The sequence below is a fragment of the Danio aesculapii genome, chromosome 24 (genome assembly GCF_903798145.1).
Source record: "Danio aesculapii chromosome 24, fDanAes4.1, whole genome shotgun sequence".
NCBI classification, from domain to species: domain Eukaryota; kingdom Metazoa; phylum Chordata; class Actinopteri; order Cypriniformes; family Danionidae; genus Danio; species Danio aesculapii.
Window position 1 is genome coordinate 23,232,095 of NC_079458.1, and position 27,222 is coordinate 23,259,316.

General features: G+C 35.5%; 1 protein-coding gene across 8 annotated transcripts in view; it reads left to right on the forward strand.

The window, feature by feature from the left end:
• relch (RAB11 binding and LisH domain, coiled-coil and HEAT repeat containing) overlaps positions 1–27,222 on the forward strand; it is a 99,110-nt gene that overhangs the window by 6,000 nt on the left and 65,888 nt on the right. For 5 of the 8 annotated variants that reach the window (XM_056450372.1, XM_056450373.1, XM_056450374.1 and 2 more), the window contains 7 exons: positions 11,473–11,562; positions 20,598–20,669; positions 20,813–20,868; positions 20,986–21,099; positions 21,195–21,386; positions 23,961–24,061; positions 26,311–26,604. In XM_056450372.1, the coding sequence (XP_056306347.1) occupies positions 11,473–11,562; positions 20,598–20,669; positions 20,813–20,868; positions 20,986–21,099; positions 21,195–21,386; positions 23,961–24,061; positions 26,311–26,604 (919 nt within the window). The remainder of the gene's footprint in view (positions 1–11,472; positions 11,563–20,597; positions 20,670–20,812; positions 20,869–20,985; positions 21,100–21,194; positions 21,387–23,960; positions 24,062–26,310; positions 26,605–27,222) is intronic. The other 3 variants (XM_056450378.1, XM_056450377.1, XM_056450379.1) reach the window with 2 other exon arrangements.

Here is a 27,222-nt window from a genome sequence, read left to right on the forward strand (position 1 = left end):
AAATGGGACGGATTTGTCTTTTATTTCAACGTCAGAAAATTTTTAAAAAGAGACTTATTGTCTTTATATCACCTCAGTATGACTGTGGACACACAGTGCTGTCCAAACAGCTCCTAAAAAAAGATTTTCCATCATAGGTGCCCTTTAAAGCAACTTTTTGCAAGATGTAAAATAAGACTTCTATGCTTTCAGAATGTGTCTGTAAAGTTTCAGGTAAAAACACCCATCAGATAATTTATAGTTCCCTGTTGAAAATGTAAACTTTTGTAAATTGAAAAAAGGAATTAAAATCCTGTGAGATTTTAAGCAGAGATTTTGTCACAAATACTAAAGTTAAGATTGAATCAAGAAGTTTCCCAATGGTTATGTGATGCAGTTGTCGAATTTATTTAATTTAATCTGATATTTGTTCGATTCATTGCTGTTGTATATAAATTCTTCCATTTGACATGAAATTCATCAATTCAATATGGAAACTAAAACTATGCTCATTCTAAGGCCTTTATAATGCTCTCTATTGGACTCAAAGACAGGATGTGACCTCATAACTCAAGCATTGTGCAGTGTCTTAACTGATACAGCTCTCCAGGGAGAAAAGGATGCTATAGAAATTAAAGGACCAGGTCTGGGCTGCCTGTTGGGATCAGCCTATCTCTCATTTCTTAACATTGTTTTTTTTTTATTTTTCATTCGGATTACTTGCATTTGACACTGAACCACAAGCTTACTGCACTTAAATAGCTCTTAAATGCATGCCTAATTGGCGCTGACAACTGTGTATTGACCTGGCTAGAGGTTTCAGGAACCACAGGGTTTTATTAGCTTCATGGAGCAAGCCTCTTCCCTAAAGGAGGATCTGGCAACCAGCTGAGAGGGAGCAGATGGCCCTCAACAGCACTTCTGTCACGTCAATGCAGGAAGACACGTTATCAACACCTCACGATATTTTAGCCTTCATAACAGCTGCTTCAGAGATGAAAAGGCTTCGGTGTGTTTAGGATGCAAGAGGATTTGAATGAATATTGTAAATGGTATGATGTTGACTTAATTGGATCAGTTTTTGTGGCACAGCTGTCAGATATTCTTCAAAGTCTTGTGCCGCCACACAATTGACTGTTTCCCCACCTTCCCCCACACTATTCATTTGCTCCCATGTGACACGCACCAAACAGATCTGAATACACCATTAGGCCTCATACAGCCTCATAATTGGACCACAAAATCGTTTGATGCACCGTATATTTTGGAAATGCCTAAAAATACATCGGAGGGGTCAAAATTATTGGTTTTTCTTTCATGCCAAAAATCAATTGATTATTAAATATATATATATTTTTTTTAATAATTATTTTTTAGGAGTATTCATCTTTGTGAGGATATAGGACAGTAGAGATTTTAGACAGGAAAGCATTGGGAGCAGAGAGAGGGGAAGGATCGGCAAAGGACCCCGAGCCAGGAATTGAACTCGGGTCGCCGTGAGCTCTTCTGTGCTATACGTCAGCGCACAGTACCACTAGGCTATTAACACCTAATTGTTATAGTAATATGCATTGCTAATAATTTAGTTCAGTGCTTAATTTGTAAATGTAATAATTCTCTGAACAAAACCAGGGAATAAACGTTAACATGACTGATGCCCACCAAAGAATTTCAGGTTTCCTGGAACATGACATCATTAAACAGTGAAAGCGCAAAAAAAGAGCATCACGTTTCTGAACGGTCTTTAATTATTCTGTGCCATATAACCTTATAGGTCAGTCATGGATGATAAAAACATGTAGCTACAAATGAACAATCATATGAACAATCACCATTCAGTTCACTTCACAATTACATGCCAAGTGAAAAAAAAAAATTAAACTACTCACTCTGTCTAATCACAGCTAGGCATGGGACGATAACCATTTTCAAGGTATACCACGGTTTGGAAAAGTCAAGGTTTTAAAACCGCCAACATTTTCTTTAATACCATTCCTAAGGTATGTGTAAGGTAAGATTTTTTATTTTTATTTACTTTTTTTGGTTTTTTAGGACAACAGTATCCCCAGCAGAAAAAGATATCTAAAGATGCCGTTTTAAATTGTAAAGAAATCTGTGTTTTTGAAACTAATAAAGACAACAGAAGTTATTGATTCATTTTCATTATTTAGCCGGACATGTTTACTGCTCCAAAATATTTTAAATATTTAAAAAAAATAAAATATATTGTTTTCAAAGGGGAAAAATGTGTTTTTTTTTTTTACCCAGACATTTAAAAAGAATATATTTTAGAGCAGTACCCTGATACCGTGATATTTTTATCCAAGGTTATCATAACGTCAGAATCTTATACCGTGCCTAATCACAGTGACCTCCTCTGTTATGTTTTTTGGCTGACTTGAGATTGCTTCTGTCTCACGCTATCCTGATCCATTCACGCAGTTTCATCTTCTCAAGATCTCTTTTGATCAGGCTCATTATCAGATTTACTTGTGGTTTTAAAGGATGAAAATATGCTTTACTGCTTCTTTGCTATTTTGAAAATACAAATATTATTTAGGTAGGCCACTATGCCGTTTATTATTTTCACTGCTCACTGCGCACAAAACAATCACCAACCAATGAGAGTGGTTGTAAACATGAGAAAGCAGATTGGCTGAAAATATTGTTGATGGCCAATAGATGCCTTAAACGTGACTTTTGCTTTAACTTGCGCATGCCTACCGCCATGTGTGTGCGTGCAGCCTTCGCTTGCACTAATTCACATTCTCTATCTACATAGACACACACACACACACACATACATACATACATACATACACACACATAGCTATTCACCACCCTCAAGTTAATGCCAAATGTCTAACACAAAACACAAATATCTGACATTTTCTGGAACAGGGTCCGGCAAGATCTGGCTCAAATGAAGCACTAATTTATTTAGGACAACTTTTAAAGGATTTTTCTCAGTGTTTTGATGTTTTTGGAACTCTCTAAATTTTAGTTATGTATTATATATTTTTAGTTATATATTATATATGATATTTTAGTCAGTATTATTATTATACTCCTATCTAACAAGCCATACATCAATGGATATTGTATTTATTCAACTTTCATATAATGCATAAATCTCAATTTCCATGGTCACAATTCTATATAAAAATGTGCTCGTTCTTACTAGACCTGCAGTGATTTGCTGCCTAATATGCACTAGAATCAAACTAAACATGTATTCTCAAACTCAAGTTTGTTTTCCCCATTTGTGCTGATCTTTTGGGTAGATGTGAATACAGCAATCGGACTAAACAAATGGACCGAGACCCAACTGAAGAGGCTGCCATTTCCAAATGAACTTTGTATGGTTCGTTTAAAATGTGGTTATGATTCGACCTCGATCTGACACATTTGCAGAAAGCCCAACACCATTTGAGTCATCGGGATCCTGTAGTTTGAATGGTGCACAAGTGGTGTCTGCCATAAGCAGGATCCCGACGACTGCAAATGTGTCATCAGCCATGATCTTCAATGAACCAACACTAACAAACCCCAGTCTACCCTAGCTTTAGCTCTGAAAAACGTTTTGCTCGTGAATAAAAGAAAAAAGGCGTTTGGCTGTTCTGCATTTTTGTTGAGGTAACTAGTCTCGCGATATAACTGAAATGTTATTTCTAAAATAACTGCATGTCTGCGTTGCTCTCTTTTGCACGTGTCTACATTTCAAATAAAAACTTGTGTGAGCAAAATTCATGATATGGGAACGGTCAGAGCTACAGCCCTCTTTCTCCTCCCACTACACCACATAACAACAACCTCAAAACATTATGCATTTTAAGTGTGCCTCACTTAAGTAAGTGGGCTTGCTTGACAAACCACTTGTAGACAACACACTCTTTCATCTCTCTAAAATTTTATATATAGGTTTGCAAATTTGCACCAGATACTGTATTACAATCTATATCTTTAAAACAGACAATAAAAACATTGCTTTTAAGTGTGAAAAGAGTGAAAAGTCAGGTTTGACTAACCACCTATTGAAACGCCCTTCTCTCTGTATATAAGAAACGCTCTTCTCTCTATAAAAAAGACAACATCCCCTCTATGACTTAATTTTTTTTAAACCGTTCCTAATTAGCACTTCTGGTGTGTATTGCCTCTTCTTGTTGAATTGCTGACTTTGGACAAAAGCATCTGCTGAATGTAAATGTAAGAATGTGTCAGAGGCAGTCCTTCTAAGAGCCAGCTGATAGTTGCACGACAGTCACCATGGCATGGAAGCACACGATTTCTGTCCAATAAACAGCTGACTGTAGCACACGTGTGTTTGTTTACATTTTCTTGTTCAGCTGCACCAATAAAAAATGGTGCAATTTTTTTTGGTTAAATGTAAAGTAAATTTTAAATTGCATGACATGTGAGAAGTTAAAAAGTTAGAATGCATACTGTTGACTTAAAAAGGACTGAAAAACGACCCTTAAAGATATTATATTATGTTCTTTTGAATATTTACTAGGGTTGGGCGATGTCGACCAATTAGGCATCGTGCGACGTCTAATGTGAAACATCGCGATGGAAGATGACATCGTCGTCGTAGGTGGTGGTGAATTAATAGTTTATGAATAATGAATTAATTCATAACGAATTAATTATTTGTAGCCTATCGTTTCAACTACCTGACCCGCATGGTCTTTGTTTTAGTTACACACAAATTACCACCTGTCAATCACTTTTTCCGCAGGACTCTGGCATGAATAGGGCAGAGTGATCTGTGTCGTTATAATGACGTCGACAAACTTGGTTGGTAAAAAAGGTGCACAACCAACAGTATCTGAGGTTTTTGCTAAAATTACTAAGTACAAGTGTGAAAGCAAAAAATTGAAGCAGTGTAGTGATGCTGTGCCACGTTATCTGATAGATTCATTCATAGAGTTATTAGATAGAGACAAGATTAATTAAATATCACCTTTAACAACTATAGTAAGACGCGATCCAGCGACACATTCTTGATAAATTGTCCTTCATGCACTGCTCTCTAGGCTGACTGCTGGAGCTCAGATGCTGCAGCGCATGACAGTGTTTGAGTGTGTGTGTGGTCGCGTGATGTGTGTTTTCAGCTTTATGTGGAAGGAGAGCTTTTCAGAAATACTAGATGAAACTCCAGTGTGGGCATGGATCGTTTTCGTTCTAAAATGCCATTTTAAAACTAAGACATATTAGTGTAAACGGGGTCGTGTGTATTTTTCCAGAGTGGTTTGCTGCGGTGACAGGGGTGGAGGATCTTTTATGTAGTTGTCTTTTAATATATAGTTTATTTATTTTTTTGTATCTGTGCTTTTCAATTGTAATGTTATTATTATTCCCCTTTTTTTACTATTATGAAATTTTATACTATTTATAAAAAAAAAAAAAAAACATAGGTTGTTAGATTTGTGTTGTATTCTAGTAGCTGAAGCATGAGAAAGCAGAAAAATATAATGCCAAAGCTGTTTGGAAAGCATATCCCGCTAGGGTAGAATTCTCATTTTCAGAAAGAGAGGTGAAAATGATGGAGCACACATGCAATGCCATGAAAAAAACACACTGGATAAGTGAGAAATGGAGCCAACAAAACTCTGAACATTAGATTGATCAGGTTTATTGTTATACACCTTTCCAAAAGGGTGTGGACACAAGCCTCTGCATTTTAATTATTATGGCAGTTTGCGTTGTAGTTAATGCTTAATTTATTGAATTTTTTTTTTTAGCCCTGAGAACAAAAGCCTTCTTTCTCTCCAAGCCATGTTTTCTGGTATAGCTTTAGTGTTTAATACTCCCTCAGATTCCAGAGCTGCTAGTGTTACAGTAGCTGTTATTGCTAATTCAGAACACTGACTAGACAAATTCTGATAGGAGATGTGAAGTATTGTGTGTTCACTGAGAGTACACACACTTCACTGGGAGTAATCTTTGTTGCTTGTCAAATGTTTGTCTAAATAATGTACAGAAAGGTATATCTTTGGATGTGGGTGTGCTTAATAAATTGGTAGTTGTTGTTGGAGCCGTAGGCTAGGCATAAGCTAGCATGCTTCGGGCATGTTTAGGTAACGTAGAAAAATGAAAAAAGATTTTTAGTGTCTGGATCTCATACAGTATGAAGTTTTAAGGACAGATTTTTGATCAATCCCTTTAATCTATACACACATGTACAGCTAAAGTCAGAATTATTAGCCCTCCGTTGAATTTTTTTTTTTCTCATTTAAATATTTCCTAAATGATGTTTAACAAAGCAAGGACATTTTTATAGTATGTCTGATAATATTTTTTCTTCTGGAGAAAGTCTGATTTGTTTTATTTTGACTAGAATAAAAGCGGTTTTAAATAAAATAAAAAAAAACATTTTAAGGTTAAAATAATTCTGACTTCAACTGTACTATCAGATTTATAAAATCAGTCAGGCAATAAATTCTTTCCATTTAAAGATGTTTACTGAATTTTCAAACAGCATGAAAAATAAACTCTGGTCAAAAGACTGTGTTGCTCCATCTTTCTGTCACTTTTCCATATCGTAAAATAACTTAAGTCCAATAAGGGCGGAGCAAACCATTACAAACAAAAGAGTAGGGGTGAAATCATAGACTGTAAAAGATATGGACGTTGTATCCGTGATGTCACCTATAGGTTTCTAAAAAAACGCAAAAGAAGCTACAAGTAGGCGTGGCCAAACACCATTTTGTTCACGCCGACCAGGGGGATCCCAAACAAGGGTAAAGAGGCAGAGCGCGAGCAGAGTTACAGATGCCTGCTAGCATTTTGCTTAGACATACGATTTTTTACTTAAAAATCAGTCAATAATATTATTAGCCCCTTTAAGATTTTGTTTCTTTCAGATTTTTGAACAAACTGTTGTGCAGTAACTTGCTTAATTAATTGAACTTGATTGGTTAACCTAATTAACAGATAGGTAAGCCTTTAAATTGCAATTTAAGCCGAAAACTGGTATCTTGCAAAAAAAACTAGTAAATATTGTGTACAGCCATTATGGCAAAAACAAAATAAATATTCTTTGTTAAACAGCACTTAAAGAATTAAAATGTCAAAGGAGGGCTAATAATTTTTGCCTTTAGCTGTAGGTTAAGCTTACGAAACCACCAACCCCTCCCTGTCAACCAGTTTGACAAGACGTCTATTCAGCACCGCTTCATGGCAAGTCAGATATCGGCATTGTCATTCAAGTCACGCCTAGAGAGAGAAACTGAGACGAGTCAGTGCCTTCATCAATACTTCTCTGTCCATGGCTGCCATAAGAAGATTCACTAATTTAACTACCCGCAATATCTGACATTTCACCTAACCACATTTCTATTGAGTGCAAGCTAGTGATTTAATGCAAACATACAAAAAAGCACCTGGTAATGGTATTTTTTTATTAGTGGATATGTTTTTCCTCTTGTACATAAAGTGGCTGTGCAGTCACAGGACTGAGTACATGAGGCTGAGGCTTTATTGCTTTCATGTGACATGTTCCGGTCAATGTGATACTTGAGTAACTTAAGTGAAAGATAATATAATACAGACTGTAATTGTAAAGCTGTGCATATTTGAAGGAGAGCACAGAAGTTTGAAGAGGCCTTAAAAGGTGATGTTATAATTATTATCAATATTATTATTATTGAATATTTTTCCTGACCAATCTCTAAAAGAAAAGATGGTTTCTAAGACTGTAGGTATAACTTAAAACTTTAAATGAGAACTTATTTTGTCTCAATTTATTTTTTCTTCCTTTATGCTTGTGTGTGCGTGTGTGCGTGTGTGCGTGAGTGCGTGAGTGCGCGTGTGTGTGTGTGTGTGTGTGCGTGTGCGTGTTTGTGTGTACAGTGTTTTTCAAGACACTTTTGTACAGCTTAAAGTGACATTTAAAGGCTTAACTACACAGAAAATAGTGTTGCTTGCAAAACTGTTGCAAACAATTTATTTGTGTTGAATTTAAACAAACAAATTAAATTGAGCAATGTTCAACTTAATTTGTTTGTTTAAATTCAGCCCAAATAAATTGTTTACAACCACTTAATGGAAAAAATTTAGTAAATCAAAGGAATCATCTTTGAATAATTTTTTTTCAGTGTAGGTTAATAAGGTTTACTAGGCAGGTTAGAGTAATTGGGCAAGTTATTGTATAACAATGGTTTGTTCTGTAGACTATCGAAAAAAATATATAACTAAAAGGGGCTAATAATTTTCACCTTAATGTTTTTTAAAAAATTAAAAACTGCTTTTATTCTAGCCAAAATAAAACAAATAAGACTTTGTCCAGAAGAAAATATATTATCAGATATACTGTGAAAATTTCCTTTCCCTGTTAAAGATAATTTGGGAAATATTTAAAAAAAGAAAAAAAAAAATTAAAGGGGGGCCAATAATTTTGACTTCAACTGTACATATTAGGGCTGCACAATATTGGAAAAAATGTACATTGCATTATTTAAATTCTGCGGCAAAATACAAACAGAGATACAGCGAATATACAGACGATAAAGAAATAAAATAAGTAAATGTACAATAAAGCAGTATAGTCTTTATTGTATGAATAATTAAATACAATTAATCTTTATTAAAGTTACAAACGTAATATTTCCTTGTGCCCAGATGCTTTAAACTTGATTAAAATTGTTTACAAAGGCATTAAAAACCACATGCAATTCATAAACTTTCACATTATTATGGTTAAACTAAAGAATTACTTCAAAACTCTCATGTGTTCTGAACTGTTGAGCACATGAGAATACTTGGTCAACTATAATCCTGACTCCACATTGCAGATCCTCCGATGTCATGTGACTATTGCGTATTTTCTCAAATAGCATTTTATTTATGTTGGAATTAAAACATAGAAGCACAAGTTTGTAGTTAATCTTTAAAAACAATACTAATAATAACTACTGCTACTAATATTTAATATATAATGATAGTAATAATTATTATTTTATAAATTTAAATGTCACCTTTACAAAGTAATGCATTTTTAAAAATTAAGCCAACTTTAATTTTGACAGATTGTCGATTGTATATACTTGCAATATTCATAGGTTGTAGTCCACGATATCATGATTTAAAGGTCTGGTTAGGTGCTTTGAATTATGCGGTTTTATTCGATGTTTGACGTTATCTCAACCGAAACACTGAGAGTGGGTGGGACATAGTGTAGCTCCACCCCTTTAAAAAAAACAGCCAATATTGTTTTGTTTTATCACAGCTCTGCCAGTGAGAGTGGTTGAGCTTAAGTGGTTCAAATCATAGATATTTACATTAGATGTCGCCTACCTTGTTGTCTATTATAAGGAATGCGTCAATAGAGCCGCCATTTCAGTACAGGTTAGCGCTTCTTTAAAATGAATGCAGGACCAAGGTGCAGTGGAGGACTGGCCATCCAGAGCCAGAGAAATATATACACATAAATACATGTATCGTTGATCGGGAGTTTTCCCCAGTGGTCAGTATGCAAATATTTTTTTCAATTATGAAAATGATAGGCGCAGTAGGTAGTGCTGTCACCTCACAGCAAGAAGGTCGCTGGTTCGAGCCTCGGCTGAGTCAGTTGGCATTTCTGTGTGTAGTTTGCATGTTCTCCCCACATTCGCGTGGGTTTCCTTCGCCTGCTTCCGTTTCCCCATAGTCCAAAGACATGCAGTAAAGGTGAATTGGGTAGACTAAATTGTCTGTAGTGTATGAGTGTGTATGGATGTTTCTCAGAGATGGGTTGCAGCTGGAAGGGCGTCCACTGTGCTGGATAAGTTGGCGGCTCTTTCCACTGTGGCGACCCTGGATTAACAAAGGGACTAAGCCGAAATAAAAATGAATGAATGAAAATGATAATTTTACATCACTTTTCTGCATCGATGGATAATTGATCACACAGACATTCCTGACAAAGAGCAAGTGTTTGTGTTTATGGCAATGTATTATCGTCCCTCCCTGTTAAATTTGATCTAATCCGTGTCCTGAAACACACCTCTCTCCCGCTATCGCTTCTATTCTAACAGAGGGAGAGATCTGTTTGTTAATGATTATGAATCTCCGTTATGAACGACTTATTCACTTAGTACAATAATACTAATTTCTAGCACCGCAGAGTCTTGTTTTCATATTTCTTTTTCATTATGTGCTTATTTTATTCAACAAAACTAGGATAAGCCTAATATTTTGTGCAAGTTGGTGCTACTTTGTCTTATGGTGAATGCCGTAAGTGACTATATTATCATCAATAACGGTATTTGTTTAGCACAAAAGTTCATAACTTAAAATCTAAACGTAAAAATCTAAATCTTACCTATGAAATGTGATGACTTTGTTCATTGTTTTCTTTATTTGCCCGTTACTACACCCGTACACAGCACTACAGTCCAGCATCTTCATATTGGCTTTACTCTTGACTAGTGCAGTTGAATGACATTTGTCCTGGGAGCACTGTACAAATGTGGCAGTGCTATTGACGCATGCTCAGGGTCCGTATGCGATTATCTAGTGTAAATATCTATGGCATCAAATGAGAATCGTCTTGAAGGGGTGGCGCATGTCAGATACTAGATAGCATTTGATTGGCTATGATGTTATGAGAAACTGTAGTGTGAGGTAACGTAAATAAAATCATTGATCCGTTTGGGCGGAAGTGACAAACTACAAGCTGTACATGCTTATATCAGTTTTATATCTTCTAAATGTAAATTTTGTCACTGTTTTGGAGCACACTAGCTTATACACATCCTATAAACGAATACTACTGATACTAACATCTAAAAACTTTATTTTAATTTAATGCGACTCTTAAGTATACATTCATTCTTGTGTTTTATTCATCTGAAAATGTGCCAGATTCTGCAACATTAAGTACTATGCAGCTAATTCCATTATTATGACTGGATTCCACTATATCTGCCTGTTTTCTGCATCGGAAAGTTAAGAAGCCCTAATTACGTCTTAGAGAGTTGATCATTACCACAAGTTGTCCTTTAGTTTTGGGTTACACGGAATGTTTTCCCAGATTGATTGATTGATTTCTTATGACATGGCCCATTTCAAAATCTGCAAATATTGTGGAATAGACAAATAGCAGGATTCCTAAACACCATTATTATATGCTCCCATCTAAAATGGCTAAATAAATGTGGTTTGTCCCAGAATAATATGCTATCTTGCCAGTGTACACAACATTGTACAATCGTTGGCATGAACATATCTGGTTGTCCACGAGGGGGGACTTGATGTTGGCAATACTTGTATATCTTCCTTACAGCAATGCAGTTAGACCGAGACATCCGTGTGTCTGGAAGGTTTTTGGCTAATTTACAGCCTATTGTTTATAGATTCTGACAACTTTAGTTTGCAAATCTAAATACTACTTACAATAAATGATAGGTTAGTTTTCTGTCTAATTTCTAGAAATGTCTATAAAATAAAACCTTAAAGTTGGACAAGAAGCATTGAATTTTACACCCTTTGTTTTGGTGTGTTTGTTTACAGATCGAGCTGGCAGTATCAGCACGTTGGACTCCTTGGATTTTGCACGTTATTCAGATGATGGCAACAGGGAGTCAGATGAAAGAGTTGCAGGTAAAATACAATCTTGCTTTATACAGTACGTGTATATAATATATTCCTGTCCTGCTGGTCAAGCGTACAGGTTGTGTGTTTAATTCTCAAGTGTCTGACAAAGGTGTCAAAATTAACATACTGATTCACAGAAATTGAAAGGACATATCAGAGTTGTTTGTGGTTTTTGCGGTTCGCTGCTATATTTTATTTTTCAGGCACAGTGGGAGTGTGTGATTTATTCATTCTCTACAAATTATAAATCTATAAATGCAATTATAAATCTATAAAATGACGATCGAATTACTTTTCCAAATTTTCATTGCCAATCTTAGCCAATAGTTATCGTTATTTTTGTGTCAATTTACCAGTAACAATGTTGAAAAGTTGCTTCCAAAAAGTAAATAACAAATAATTACTTATTAAATCATTGGAATTGTATTTAAATTACTTTTTATATTGCTTTGTCTGCAAAGTAGCTTATTTACCTGGTTAATAATTTAATTACTTGACTAAATAATAAAAATCCACATGAATCCCAAAGCTTTTAATATAAAAATAAAACTCTTTATATAAAATAATATAAATGAATACAATTTTTACAATTTAATCAAACAGAACCCTTTAATTTAGTTTAAAAAAAAATTTAACACTTATATTTTAAACAATGTATGTATCGAAACAAAATGTTTCAAATGAATGACACCATATTTCATACATATCATATTTTGGCATAAACTTTAAAAATAGTTAATTGTTTTTTAGGCAATTAAGTTCAGTTGTCAGACAAATAAAACCTTCTTTAGTTGAAAAATTACCTTAAATTGTCATTGATAAATGCTCTTTACTTAAAAAAATTGAGTTATTATCTGAAGTAGGGCTCTGCGATTAATTGAAATCTTATCAAAATCCGATCTGGACATGCGCGATTTCTAAATCGCCTTACAGCGCGATTTTCCCACATTGTGGTATTTGAACCAGTCGTACATAACGCAGCGCATCTAAATGGAGCACAAGAACAGGAGACTGACTAGCCTGCATATACAGGGATGAGTTCAGCACATCTACCGTTTTCTCAGAGGATGACCACCTAGCAAAACATTGCTGCAGTTCTGATACAAGTTTTACGTATGTAGAGAATGAAAAAGCACTTGGTGTTTGGGTGTCTTGTGTTGGACTGAGGTATCGTGAAATGTTTTTATTCCCTTCAAAGAATGAAGCTGATCGCTTAGTTCTTGTTACGTGACTCGCAATGCGGCTTTATGAAATGTTACATTTAAAGTTTGTCTGCGTGCCACTCTCTAAATGTGCATGCAATCCACACGCCTCCATTGGAAATAATGGACTTGTGCGCGCCAAAGATTCGATATGTGAAAGCTCTGATGTATGCATGACAAAACACACAACAGAACATCGGAGCCTTACTTGAGTTTGACGGTACATACACACACACACACACACACACACACACACACACATACTGTACACGCACACATTTGTTTTGCCATAGGTCTGTTTTAGAGAACCGGTTACAGCTTTACTAGGTGATTTTTATTTTATGTCTGTTTTAGAGACATGTTACAGGTCTTTGATAAAGATCTAAGTGTTTTTCTTTTGAAATATGTTTCAGATTCACACTGAAAACACAGATTCAGTCTGTCTGTGACAAAATCGTGAATGAAATCGAAATAGCAATATTGTTCAAGAAATTGTGATAGGTTTCTTTTGCTCATGTCACACAGCCCTAATCTAAAATAGACTGTTTGTTATTATGTTCCTCTGAATTGATTTAGAACTGTTGAATTTATGGACAGTATTTAAGGCATTAAAAGTAGCTATAATTAAATTAGGGCTGCACGATATTAGGAAAATCGGACATTCCGATATTTTATATTTCTGCAATATTTATTACGATATAAATACAGGGCATCCGTGGGGTCTTAAAGTCTTAAAATGTCTTAAATTTCCAAAAAAAAAATTTTAGGCCTTTAAAAAGTCTTAAATTTACTGAAATATTGTGTTGTAGGTCTTAAATAATTTTAAACGGGTCTTAATTTTCCTATGTCCATGTGAAGCTACCCAAACACCCATCCACTCACTAACATTTCATCTAAATAAACGTTTTAACAAAAGTTTATTTATTTACTAATATGGTTTAATTATCTTCCTTACAAAAACATTTGTTTAAAAAAAAAAAAAAAAAGAATTATGTTTTAACTGAGCCATTAGAAAAAATCTGAAATTTCGTTCATAGTGGTCTTAAAAAGGTCTTAGTCTTAAATTTGATTTGATGAAACCTGTAGAAACCCTTTCATACAATTTGACCAGATGAGTTTAATAGCCCTATTTGGAAAGAATGTATGCATTTTCAATTGATTGGCATGATTTTGTAGGGGAACAAATCATGCATGTAGTGTAATATGCAAATATAAGGGTAAAATAAACAGTGCTTTATGGTTTTAAACTTAGTCAAATCGTTTTCAGTTACAGAAATTGAAAAAAAAAAACAAATTTAAAATAACACTGCAAAGACTTATTTTATAATTATTTTCAATTAAATACTGTGTTTGAATGCTCTTAGTGCTTAAAAACAAGTGCAAATGAAATCATCTAAAAGTTAAAGTCAGCAGAAAAGTAATTTAATTAAAATAATAGTTACTTTGTAAATAATTACATCCAGCACAGCATTAATGAATATTTAATTTTTTACACAAGGTGAGATATGTAAAGAGAGCTAATAACTAAATTATATAAGCCTTAACATTTCATGGACATTAATGAGTAAAGGTTGACCTTTTCTCTTTTTCAATATCGCACACTCCTGAGCCACAGTGACTAGTCATTTTTAGCATGCAAGTGTTCTTGACTTTCAGTTTTATGTAACACAATTTTTTTTACACTAGAAGTCTTCAGTCCATTTAAGTTTAAACATTACCCAATTGGCAGTAGCCAGATTTTCTATTTGCCAATGCAGTTTGCTTTTCCAAGAACACAATTGAGCAGTTACAGTCAGTGGCATTTTTTTTACGTCAAAATGAGAAGGAATTGGCTTCACCGTCTGTTTTTCTGGAAACTATTAGTGGTTTGTGTAAAACTGTTTTACGAGAGGTGATTTGGTCAGTGTTACCGTATATGAGCAAAGTGTCTTGGCATTCGTGATTGATGCCAATTCACATTGGTCAAGCAGTATGGTTCACTGACCTTCATCAGTGGTCTTATAGATGATGAGGAGGAGGATTAACTAATAGCCATGAACGCTAAATGTTTCTTTCTAAATGAGCTGTTCTGACAACGACTATCTTGTTTTCCGATTTCTTTCCAAGCAAAAGGTTTTCTGATTCTGAAGTTTCCTCGCTTGTCATTTCCCTGTTTTTAAACTTCCTTGGCTAGGTTGCCATTAATCTGCATTTTAGCGTTTTCCTGCATTAGCTTGAATCCTTCCCAAGCTTCAGATTCCTACATTTTATCCTGGCGTATATCAAATAAATCCGCTCAGAATTTGTTCTGTTACTAATAATTCCTCCAAAAATTCACAACCCCTACCCTCTCCCTATTTGCAAATATTTGTTGACTACTCGTTAAACGTTGAAGCTCATGAAATGTTACTCTTATTCAGATATATTTGTTGTTTAACTTTTTTTTTTATTTATTTATTTATTTTGAATGGTCACATTTTAGCATAAAAATATGTAAAAGTTTTGTTAAGTTTAATTTACCCTTTTTACTTCAACCGGTTGTATTATTCTATCTTCCTAGTTTGTTTTTTGTTTTGAATTCAATTTCAGTTTTAGAAAATAGTTTTTAAAGTGAATGTTTAACAGTACAGTGGTCCTTCGTTACTTGCGGGGGTTACGCTCTAAAAAATAACCCGCAATAATAGAAATCCACGAAGTAGTCTGCTTTATTTTTTACAATTATTATAGACGTTTTAAGGCTGTAAAACCCCTCACTACACACTTTATACACTTTTCTCTGACAGGCATTAACATTGTCACACTTTTCTCTCTTGTTTAATCACTCTCAAAGTTCAAACTTTCATAGAAAAATAAGTGCAGTATTATAGAATCAAACCAAAGATCAAAACCTGTTTTAGGCGCAAACATTCATTGCTGTCAGCAAAAGGATCATAAAGCTTTTTAGCTTTTGTGTTGATGTTGGCATCCAGCGTAATGTTCTTTTTCCTGCAGTCACTGATCCACAAAACTAAAGTAGACTCCATCCTTAAGGGGGTCATACATCTGATGCGGCGCGCACATGACAGTTGGAATTAACACACACCGGACGCAATCATTCGCATTAGAGATCTGCGTGGGACTGAATTTTTAGTCCCGCTCCCGCCAGGTTTTATTCCGCACCTGACCGCTCCTGCTATACTGTATAGGCCTTTGTTCACCTACTTCCCAACCCACCCCATTTTCTACCCAACCTGACCGTTCACGCTAAATTTAGATTTGTTTTCCAAAATCTCACGTTAAAATTGGGTACTACCGAAAAAGAGAGATGTCAGTTTTGTTTGGCCCTTTGTGATAAGACACGAGTGCCGTCTTAAACAGTGACTTGCAGTGAGGTTTGTGGCTGGTGAGGCACTGACTTATTCAAATTCAGATCTACAAACCCACTCAATATATCTGCTAACTACAGATTGTGTTTCAGATAGCATATCAGCATTCTTTCTATACACATGGCAGGTACATATTAGACCTAGAAAGAATGTAAAATGTACAGTGATTAAATAGGCCTCCCAAAAAACACCCAGCTGGATGCTACGGAGTCCAGACAGCTTATAACAAGCGGCACACACGGTGGATGTGTACGCTCTCTCATTCACACACATACACACAGTAGAGAGAGGGAGAGAGCGGATATGCTCTCTCGCTGTCTCCCTCTCTCCCTCTCCCTCTTCCTCAGGAGTGCTATATTGTTAGACCGCGCGCTCCCGTTCATATTACACCTACTGCGTTTTATTCTCAAATTTATTCCTGCGGTGCAGAAAAATCTGATCTGGTCTCGTGGTACAGTCTCGGTAATGCAGACATCTAATTCGCATGATATTTAAAATGAAAAAAATTATTCAGATATCGCTTTGTGGCGCGGCAGATATACGAACACTATCCTGAGTCGTAGTTGGTCACTGCAGACAGCCGCCGACTTGCAGCGCAGCTGTGCGTACTAGGCATGGGCCGATATAAGATTCTGACGATATGATAACCTTGGATAAAAATATCACGGTTTCACGTTATTGTGATTACTGCTCTAAAATATATTCTTTTTAATGTCTGGGTAAAAAACAAAAACTTTTTTTGCCCTTTGAACACAATATATTTTATTTTGTAAAAGATTTAAAATATTTTGGAGCAGTAAACATGTCAGGCTAAATAATGAAAATGAATTGACTTCTGCTGTCTTCATTAGTTTCAAAAACACAGATTTCTTTACAATTTAAAATGCTATTTTTGTATATCTTTTCTGCTGGAGATACTGATGTCCTAAAGAAAACAAACAAAAAAATGTAAATAAAAAAATCGTACACATACCTTAAGAATGGTATCACAGAAATTTTGTTTTGGTTTTAAAACCTTGACTTTTCCAAACTTTGAAAACGGTATTCCTTGAAAACTGTTATCGTTCCATGCCTAGTGCATATGCTGATATAAACCTATGTTTACAATTCTAAGATGCATGTTGCTGCGTGGCACAGCGCATCTGGTGTGCAACCCACCCCCCTTACGCTGTTCTGCTGCGGACGGTTACAACCTTTTTAGCATCCTTGTTAGATCCTCACACTGTTGGTGATCGAAGTTTTTTGTTAATTTGGAAAGCTGAACGCATTCTGTACTGTACAGCAGACATGAAGGAGATTGATTGACAATGGTCTACAGCCAATCAGGATGCAGAACACAATGCGCTGTATAAAAAAAAATAACAATAAAATAGAAAATACAAAAAAAACGCAAAAGGTGAACTGTGTTATAGCGAGAGACCACTGTAAATATAAATAAAATAAAAAAAACATGTTTTAGTTCCATCATTGGTGTAAACCAGCAAATTATTATTACATTTATTAGTAAATAAGCAGTGAAGCAAATTCAACTTTAAAGGTTGTATGCTTGTTATGAGTGTCATTTTTATTGAAAGCAAATTCCAGGTAAGTATACAGCCTAAGGAACCGTGCAGCAGATTAAGTTTGCTAAGAAATGTCACACTTGTACCCCAAAATTGGGCATCTTCTCCAAAATGTAAACCCCAGCCCTGGCTGTCTGACCTGGGGTTTATTGGCTGTCTGATGGGTCTCTATTCCAGTATTTCTCTTTCCAATACTGGACCACAAACCATCCAGGCCAGCACCTTTGCCACTTTTATTTCTTTATTTGTTTGCTTTTTCCATTTTTCCATTTGTTAAACTTGCATTCTGTGCTCTGCTGATCAGAAGTATAGGTGTCCCTTTTGAGCTCTGCTTTCTCTAAGCATTTCTTTTCATTGATATTTTTTACTTTCCCTTTTTTTTGGCCCTGTTCAGGTAAATGTGCCAGGGTTCAAGAAAACATTAGGAAGCAGAGCTTGCGGGAGTCCCACCTACTGATCCTCAGCACACAGTCATGCAAATCGTCCTGTGCTTTCCATGCTTCTGTTTCCAGTGTGTCTGGGTGTGTCTCAGTCCGTTCCTTAGTTCAACATTGCCCAAAGATTTCTAGGACTGACCCATGAACGCAATCATTCCAGGAAACTAAAGCATTTGCTCTCTTGAAATTCCCAGAATGCATCAGCGAGAATCAACTGTCTTAGGGATTCCGGAAGAAAGTTTTTTTGCGTTGTTTATAGCAAGATTGATCCAAGAATTGAACCATCGGTTTCATGATTGTTGACCTCCTCCACCCCCCAGTGCATCAGAAACATTTTTAATCCCAAAATTGTAATATAGCAATGTCTATCAAAATCTAGAGTACTAGGGAACGGAATGAGACACAGTCACTGTTAGAACTCACCTATCAGGTCCACAAAAGCAGGATTGCTGCAGGGTTTTGCATTAATCCCTTCCCTATTGAATACCAAATGCAAACAGCATAGTGATTTAGATTTTTTGTGTATTTATGGTTTATGTCTGTATAGATTTGGTTTGTTAACATGTCACAGTAAACAGTCGTGATGTTTCTTGTTAGGTGTTAGTCTTTTTTTTTTTTTTAGAAAACATGGAACGTTTTCTTAGAGAGACCAATTAGTTCTGTTTTAAACTGAAGTGTGTAACTTTTGGTGGAAAAGAAACTTGGGTCCAATTCCAAAATGGCAATTAGCATCTAAACTCTCAGAGAGGTGCTCGTTAGCACTTCATGCCACCTCCTGTGGTCTTTCGGAATATTTGCAGAGCCCTTGTGAAGGTGAGCTCCACAGCAAACATCTTCCAAACAGTCAAAAGGGCATTACTTAATGAAAGAGGAAAACTGCTTGGGTTTAGGATGCCATTTAAAGTGACTTTCACTCAGAAGTTTTGGAATCTGTTTATGCATTCAGATAAATTTTGTAAAGATACGTGATATCAAGATTATACATGTTATGTAGACATCAAAAATGCTAGCCTACCAAAAATTGATAGGAGGAGTTCCCTGGGCTCTGCTTCATTACAGTTTACAGATTTTGTCGTCGTGAAATGTTGATTGGCATTCTAAGGGTCCGTTCTTCGTACGTGGATTACTCAATTAGCTGGATTTGGTTATTGACTATTTGACACGATCCAGGATCGTTTCGTTCTTAAAAACTTATCCAAGAGTTCTTGTCATAGAAACAGTTCTGGTAGCTCAAACCTGCTCGGGATTAGGCTTATTTTATAAAAACAGGATTAGATTGACTTTTCAAGCAAAGGTAATAGTGAAAGTATGTACCAAATGCTAACATTTTCTTACAGAAGTAGTTATATACACTTGGGAAAATAGTAAAAAAAAAAATATTTTTTTTTAAGTAAATAAATTAAAAAAAAAATTCACAGGGTCTGTCCTTCACAACACACAAAGGGATCTCAGATCAGTTCATCCAGACATTTTAATATGATTCGTAAACTTGTTTGGAAAACCAAATTAGCCAGAGATCAGTTATCAAGATTAAAAGATCCAGGATCTGCCAAAATCATCCTAGATCATTTAAGCTAGGTATGAAGTATGGACCCCAAGTGGGGACTAAACCCAAAAGTCCCCATCCAGGTATTGAACGCATGTTTGCATTCACACAGAAGATGCTCAAGCAATTTCATGGCAGTTTTCTAGCATCAGTGCTCTATGAGAATTGACTAGAGCCTGGCAGACTGAAGAAGAACTAAAATCTATAGCAACAACAATAGTTCGGCAACATTGACATTTACGAGTACAGTACTAGGATACACTATGTGTTTAAAAGATGGCTTAAGTATGGCATTTGAAGGCTGAATCAGCTGAAAAAACGCTTAGTGTTTGTGGTGCTATCAATTTTTTTTTTTTGACACTCTATGGTTGTGAGCTATGGACACATGCAAACAATGGCCACAAAATGGAAAATACACTGTTAAATTTGAATTTTATCACAATTGTTGTTTTTTTCCAATTATATTTGATGATCTTAGTGGCACGGAAATTACACACTTCAGTTTTATAACCCAAAAGATAACTGAAGATTCAGAAAATTTGTACATTTTTTTTTTTTGTTTATTTTAATTTTTTTTACTTGTCATCGAAAACAAAAACATTGCTCTAAATCTCTGGTCAGACAGCAATTAGTTGATTTTGCAAAAAAAACAAAAAAAACAAAGGAACGCCAGTGTATATAAATATTCCCATTATCTGGCAGCTCCTCCAGCAACCTCTGCTGCATGTGTTCATTAGATCCATAGTGTGCATGTCCCTGTTTTGGTTCTGCCTCAGCTTCTTACGAAAGTTGTTGTTTTTTCTTTTCTTACTTTTTTCTTTTCTTTTATTTATTTTGTTTTTGTTTTTCATGGCCATCCTTTGTTCTTTTTCCCCCCTTTTTTGTTGTTTCTTTGTTCCCTCTCTTGGTTGGATGCCTGTTTGTGTGTGACCCACTTCCCCCTGGTCCAGTTCTGGAGTTTGAACTGCGGAAAGCCAAGGAGACCATTCAGGCTCTTCGTGCCAACTTGACTCAGGCTGCAGGTGGCGTACTTTCAACTTTTACACACTTCAGTCCTTTCTGCTATAGGAGCTGCTCTCATTCCTGAAGGCAGTTTTGTAATGTTGACCGTAAATCAAATTTCAGCTCACTCGTTTCTCTTTCTCTGTTTCTTTTTTCTCTGTAGAATGCGAGATTGCCTCTCAAGAGAGAAAAAATTACAAATCCAGTCCTGAAACTCAGGTTACCTTTATTGTTACAATTGTATTATCAAACTAAACAAATTGATAGTGAACAACTACTTCGAATATCAGTGCAATCACTTCATTTTTTAATTTCATTATATTTTCTTCCCCCCAGGAGCCTATTCGCCCTCTTGAAAAGAGAGCCTTAAATTTTTTAGTTAATGAATATTTATTGAAAAACGAATACAAGTTAACGTCCATCACATTCTCAGATGAAAACGATGATCAGGTAAACTGCTATGCTGTTATATTATTCATTTATTTGATTGCTTTATACACTGTAGTGCTTTAATTGTATGTTATTCATCATTTTTATTCCTGCAGGATTTCGAGTTGTGGGATGACGTTGGTCTAAACATTCCCAAACCTCCAGATCTGCTGCAGCTTTACAGAAACTGTGGGAACAGCCTGCCATTGCATCGTGACACCACAGATGTGGCGGTCAGTGTTGAACCGAGTGACTTGCCAGGAGACTATTTCACCCAGGAACCCATGCAGCAAGCTGAGGTCATACAGGTAGTTCTGAGTTAATTAATTAGTTCATTCTTTAAACACAAAGAAGTGATTCTGAAATGCCTGAAAAGAGTCTTGCAGTCTTATTTTCTGCACAAAACTACTACTATTGAATGAAATATGCATAATGTCAGTGTGTGGCCCTCAAATATTTTCTTTTTTGACCATAAATCTCAGTTGTTGTACCTCATATCTAAAAGAGTTTGACTGACATAATAAAAAGATGCTGTTTTTTGAGAAATAATACTTTACACACTGGCAGCTAGCTCTCTGAGACTCTTACATGTCCGCCTGCTGAAGCTAAGCAGGGCTGCGCCTGGTCAGTACCTGGATGGGAGACCACATGGGAAAGCTAGGTTGCCGTCGGAAGTGGTGTTAGTGAGACCAGCAAGGGGCTCTCAGCCTGCGGTCTGTCTGGGTCCTATTGCCCCAGTATAGTAAAGGGAACTCTGTACCAAAACCGCAGTCTTTCAGATGAGACGTTAAACCGAGGTCCCTACTCTCTGTGGTCATTATCCCAGGATGTCCTTCGAAAAGAGTAGAGGTGTTGAACCTCGGCATCCTGGCCAAATTTGCCCACTGGCCTATGTCTATCATGGCCTCCTAACCATCCTCATATCATAATTGGCTTCATCACTCTGTCCCCTTTCCACCAATCAACTGGTGTGTGGTGTGCGGTCTGGTGCAAAATGGCTGCCGTCGCGCCACAGAAGTTTTAAGCATCACTTTATTTTCTCATGATATTTTTCTTGTCTAGTAATCTTGATTTAAGATTTTTTTAGATATTTGGACTGGAAATGAGATGAAATGATCAAGTGAGAAAAGCTTTTTTGTAGCTTTTTTGAAAGATTGAAAAATTAATGATCCAAAAAGGCGAGTGAATAAAAACTTGTCTTTAGTCTTGCGATGCAAAGTAACTATACCACCGCTGCTTTATTGCTGTTATTAAGTCTTTTACCGGTGAGTTTAAAGAGAGGCCCCTTGAGTGAGTTTTGTTAGGCGATCATTATTTTAGAACGTTCACCCTTAATGTTTCCGTGGTGATGCGTCATGTTTGTCACATGACACACCGCAGCCACAATAGTGCTGTTTGACAGATGTATCTCTTTTATTATGCTTTTCTGTTTTAATACGAACTATTCACACGCTTGCTCATCATGTTATCAACTACCTGATACTCCAATTCACAATAACCTGTAAGTGAGTGTTTAAAAGACTGCATAAATGATCTTAATAATAATAATAATTAATAATTCCTTACATTTATATAGCGCTTTTCTAGACACTCAAAGTGCTTTAAACTATGGGGGGACCTCCTCATCCACCACCAGACCTTGATCCTTATCTATAATGTGAGATAGGCATCAACATGTTTACTTACCATGTTTTACTCATTCATAAAAGCAGAACACGGGATTCAGCACGTAAAATCATCAGTTACTCCCAAAATGCATGCAAGCAAGTGGCGGGCCAGCTGGGAGAAGAATAGATTGAACTTTATTGTTACTTTCACTACATGTACAGTATCTGATATGAATAAAACACATCGGCAAATTATATTTGAATGGATTGTTAGACTTCCATAGACTTTCTTGTGTGCTTTACAAACTCTGAATGTATCGTTTTACTAGTACTTGTGTGTATTTACATGTCTAAAACATAAAATAAGATTTTCGTGGTTAAAAACACTGCATAATTGTGATAATATGACACGTCTTTCTCTGGCTCAGCACCAGCCAACGCACCAAAGCTCAGTTTGAATTTTTTACTTCAGGGACATTACGTTCCTCACTTCAAAACAAAAGTAGGATTCTGTAGTGTTTACCCTACTGTTGCTCCCTTCCTCGCCATGTATCTTTCCTCTAACATTACCTCTGCTGTTTTTTTTTTTTGCTCTGTCCTGTCTGTGAGGCAACAAACTCTGCTAGCATCAGTGTGTGAAAGAGGCAGTGTGTTAATTCCGCGCTCAACTAAAGTTTTTTTTTTAATTATGAAAACATCTCCGCGTGGCGTGACACAACGAATCGATAATAAAATTCAATGCCACCGCTTTAAGTAATCGATTTTAATCAATTTAATTAATTTGTTGTTGCAGCCCTACATTTGACCAATGAGAGTAGACTGTCTGAAAGACAGGGTTTAGAGAGATCAGATTCTTAAACAAAACATTTCAGACACTATAAGAAAAGAGGTGATGCTATAAAATATATGTTAATGAAAGTGTTTTTTGACTAGATGGATGTAAACCTTTTATAGAAAACTTCCACGAAAAAAAGATTAATTGGGGCATTTTAAACTCCAAATTCTGGTTAATTCTTAACTTGAAATAAAATTAAAGTGATTGATGGCAATTGCTAGCTATCTTGGATTCCTTGAAACTAGATTGTCTTAATCTGATTCAGGAAGAAAAATTAATACATTTACATGAGTACACTCACTGTGCATAATCAAAATGAACTAATGTATCCAACATTTTGGTTAAATATGCTGCTCTATGATCTGAAAAAGGATTTAGAGGTTTGGGTTGCTCTTGTTTAAAATTTGCCACCTTTAAAGTCATTTTGTTGTCATCCACAGCAGCAACAGCAGCAGGAAGTGGTTCAGGAGCTGGAATATCAGATCAGCCTGCTGAATAGTGAGAAACAGAGTCTGGCTGAACAGATTAAGAAGCTTCAGAGGTAAGAGTCATCGCCTCCTGCCTGAGGGCCCAATTCAATCAGAAGCAGTAAAGCAGCTGCGTGAGCCTGTATAATCAGAGCTCAGAGCAGCAACCTATGATTGCAGTCGTAATTGATAATTGCTCTCAGTGCTGGGTCTTATCTCGCAGCTGCTTCTTCTATAAATCAGATTTCTTTATGGGGAAAAAAAATCACTGTCATGCATTTCCTGAGTTTTTTTTACTTGTCAACTTGCCTGTTCTAAGCTAATGTCCCATTTTTGGTATATGATTATACATTAGAAACATTTACTGATTGAGTTATTTTAAACTTAAATTGATTTGTTATATATATGCATTGTATGATTGTGTATATATTTTAACCTATAATTACTTTAAAAAATAAGTTAGAACTAAAAATGTCTGTATAAAATTTATTGTATATTAGAATGTATAATTATGTACATACTGTATATTTTTAAAAACTTAATTTTTTATTTTTTTATGCTTTGCCTTAGTCTTAGATGCTGATATTTTTCATTATTAAAAAATCCTTATTAGTAATTAATATTAATAAGGATAATAATCTAATGCATGTTATAAAGTTTTGAATTTTGTTTACAGCTATTTATTTATTTATTTGTCTATCTATTTATTTATTAGTCTGTAACGCTTACAATACCAATACTCCATTTATGTACTCCTTTTTCAACAGTGATTAATAAAATAAGTGTTTTGTTTTTTGGAATGATGAACCTAATTTTTTTAGCTTCATTATTTTAGTGTTTAGTGTCACAATACTTCATAAATCATTCTTTTTTTTTTTTTTCTAAGGTTTATTTTTGGCATTTTTTCCTTTTATCCGTTTGTTAAGTGTGACGTCATGTGAATCAGCTTCCGGGTCCAATCGCTATATCAAATTGTTTGGGGAGACTCAAGAATGGTAGTAATAAACGTTTACAAGGCGATGTAATACTCACGAAATTCAAGATCGCAATCTCCATGCCTAACATCCGAAGGCCAGAAATTTATCTTTTTTTTTTATAAATTGTTAAAATATTAGTGTCTGTGATGCAGCATGTCCAGAGACTGTTTTATACACCATGATTTTATATAAAATTCACATTAATGTGTTGTATAACTAAAAAGTGGTCCTAAATGAATATTTTCTCAATTCAAATGAGTAGCGGCTTGGACCCGGAAACAGTATTCCATACAGCAAGACTACGGCCAGACAGAATCTGCGGACATTTTTTGCTATTTCTGCGCAGAATTTTGTTAAAAATGTATGCAGAATGATTTTAGGAATATCATAAAACCTTGTTATATAAAATAAAAAGTAATACCTTTTTAACTTTTATTTAATGTTTACAATGCAAATCCAATTAGTTACACTTAATTTGGTAAACAAAGCAAGTCTCTCATGTAACATATCTACTAAAAGACAGAAAATATTACTTTGCCAACTGTATTGTAAATAAATCATATGAGTATTTTCATATTAGTCAATCATATTACTAAAATAAATTTAAAATGATGAGCTAAAAATCTGCGGTATTCTGCACGTGCACGTTCGTGTGGGCCTAGTCATGACCTAACAAGCGGATTTGATGGGGAGTAGAATGACAGGAATTTAAGTAGGAGAGAGTGGGGGGATGGGATCAGGAAAGGTCCATTAGCCAGGATTCGAAATCAGGGAAATCCAGAGCGATGATGCGGTATATGCCAGTGCACTGCTTTCGGAGTCGACATTCATAAATCATTCTCATATGTTGATTTGCTGCTGCTCAAGAAAATTGTCTTTTTATTAATTGAACAGTTGTAATACATAAAAGAAGAGAATATTTGTGTGTGAATTTTTTTTTATATTATTATTTTATTTATTTATTTATTTTTAGATGTTTCACTTTTGACCAAAAAAAACCCTGTAATATTTAAAATATATTTACTTACCCAATGCCATTAATGCTCCAGTTTCCTAGTGCTTTGCTTTCAAGCCCTCTGAAAATTAGAATCCCCGCCCCTTCTGGCTCAGCAGACTCGCATCATTATGACCTTCTGCTCTCTGACATTTTTCAGCTTGGCATTTACGCTTCCTAGCAAGAGATGAGCTCTACATATCTCTTTAACTAGTTTGCCTCCCCTTCATATTTTATCCTCCTCATCTCACACTGTTCTGTCCTGTATATTTCCTTCCTATATTATTCATTTTACTGCATTTTGTGGATTGCTAAATAAAAATATCCCCAATGTGTGTGTGTGTGTGCGCAGTGATATTCAGGCACTTCAGAGGAATGTATCATCAGAACCCACAGCTGTAGCAAAGTCGACTCCGTCTAAAGAAATCCCTAACTGTGATAAACTCCCACTTGACAATGGACAGTATCTGGACATACGAGGGGTTACAGAAATGGACAGCTCTTCAGACACTACTAAAACCTCAACCACTACCACTATTGCTACTGACTGCACTGAAAACACCACTACTGCTACACAACCTCACGGCAAACTGAAGGCCAATGGTCAGCAGAGTAAAAGCTCTGTGCAGTTTGACCAGCCCAACAGGTGAGACCTGCTTTTTCTCCTTCTGGTGGACACTATTATGATTTGACACATACAGGGACAAATAAAGACAAAGCACACTGAATGTATTTAGAAGATGCTGAAATAGTGTTTTCGTGTAAATATATACATCAATTATACTGTATCTTAATGCATACAACTAATCAAAGATTTCTGTCAATATTATTTATTGATTTAAATAAAAAGTTTGCCTGTGCTTAATTTTGTCTTCCTTATGGCGCAAGTATACATTTAAGAATCAAGTGTAAACTAGCAATGTGGACATACTGGAGATTTTAGGTTAGGGTTAGTAGTTTTAGTTTAGATTTGTGTGCAATTGTGTGAAAGTACAGTTACTTTTACTATGGTAAGTACATGTGATGTGTAGAAGGGCACTGTAAAATAGTGTTAAAAGATTAAAACTTAATATTAGATTATCATATACATTATATAACACATTAAACAAAAAAAATGACTGTTCCTAAAATTGCAAGGTAACTTGCTGCACAGCATTTTTGAGTTAACTCAACATAAATCGAGTCAATAACGGTACTTGGGTTAAAAGTTAAGTCAACTCAGAAAAGTTGACTGTTGCCTTAAAATTCTTATATAAGAATTATA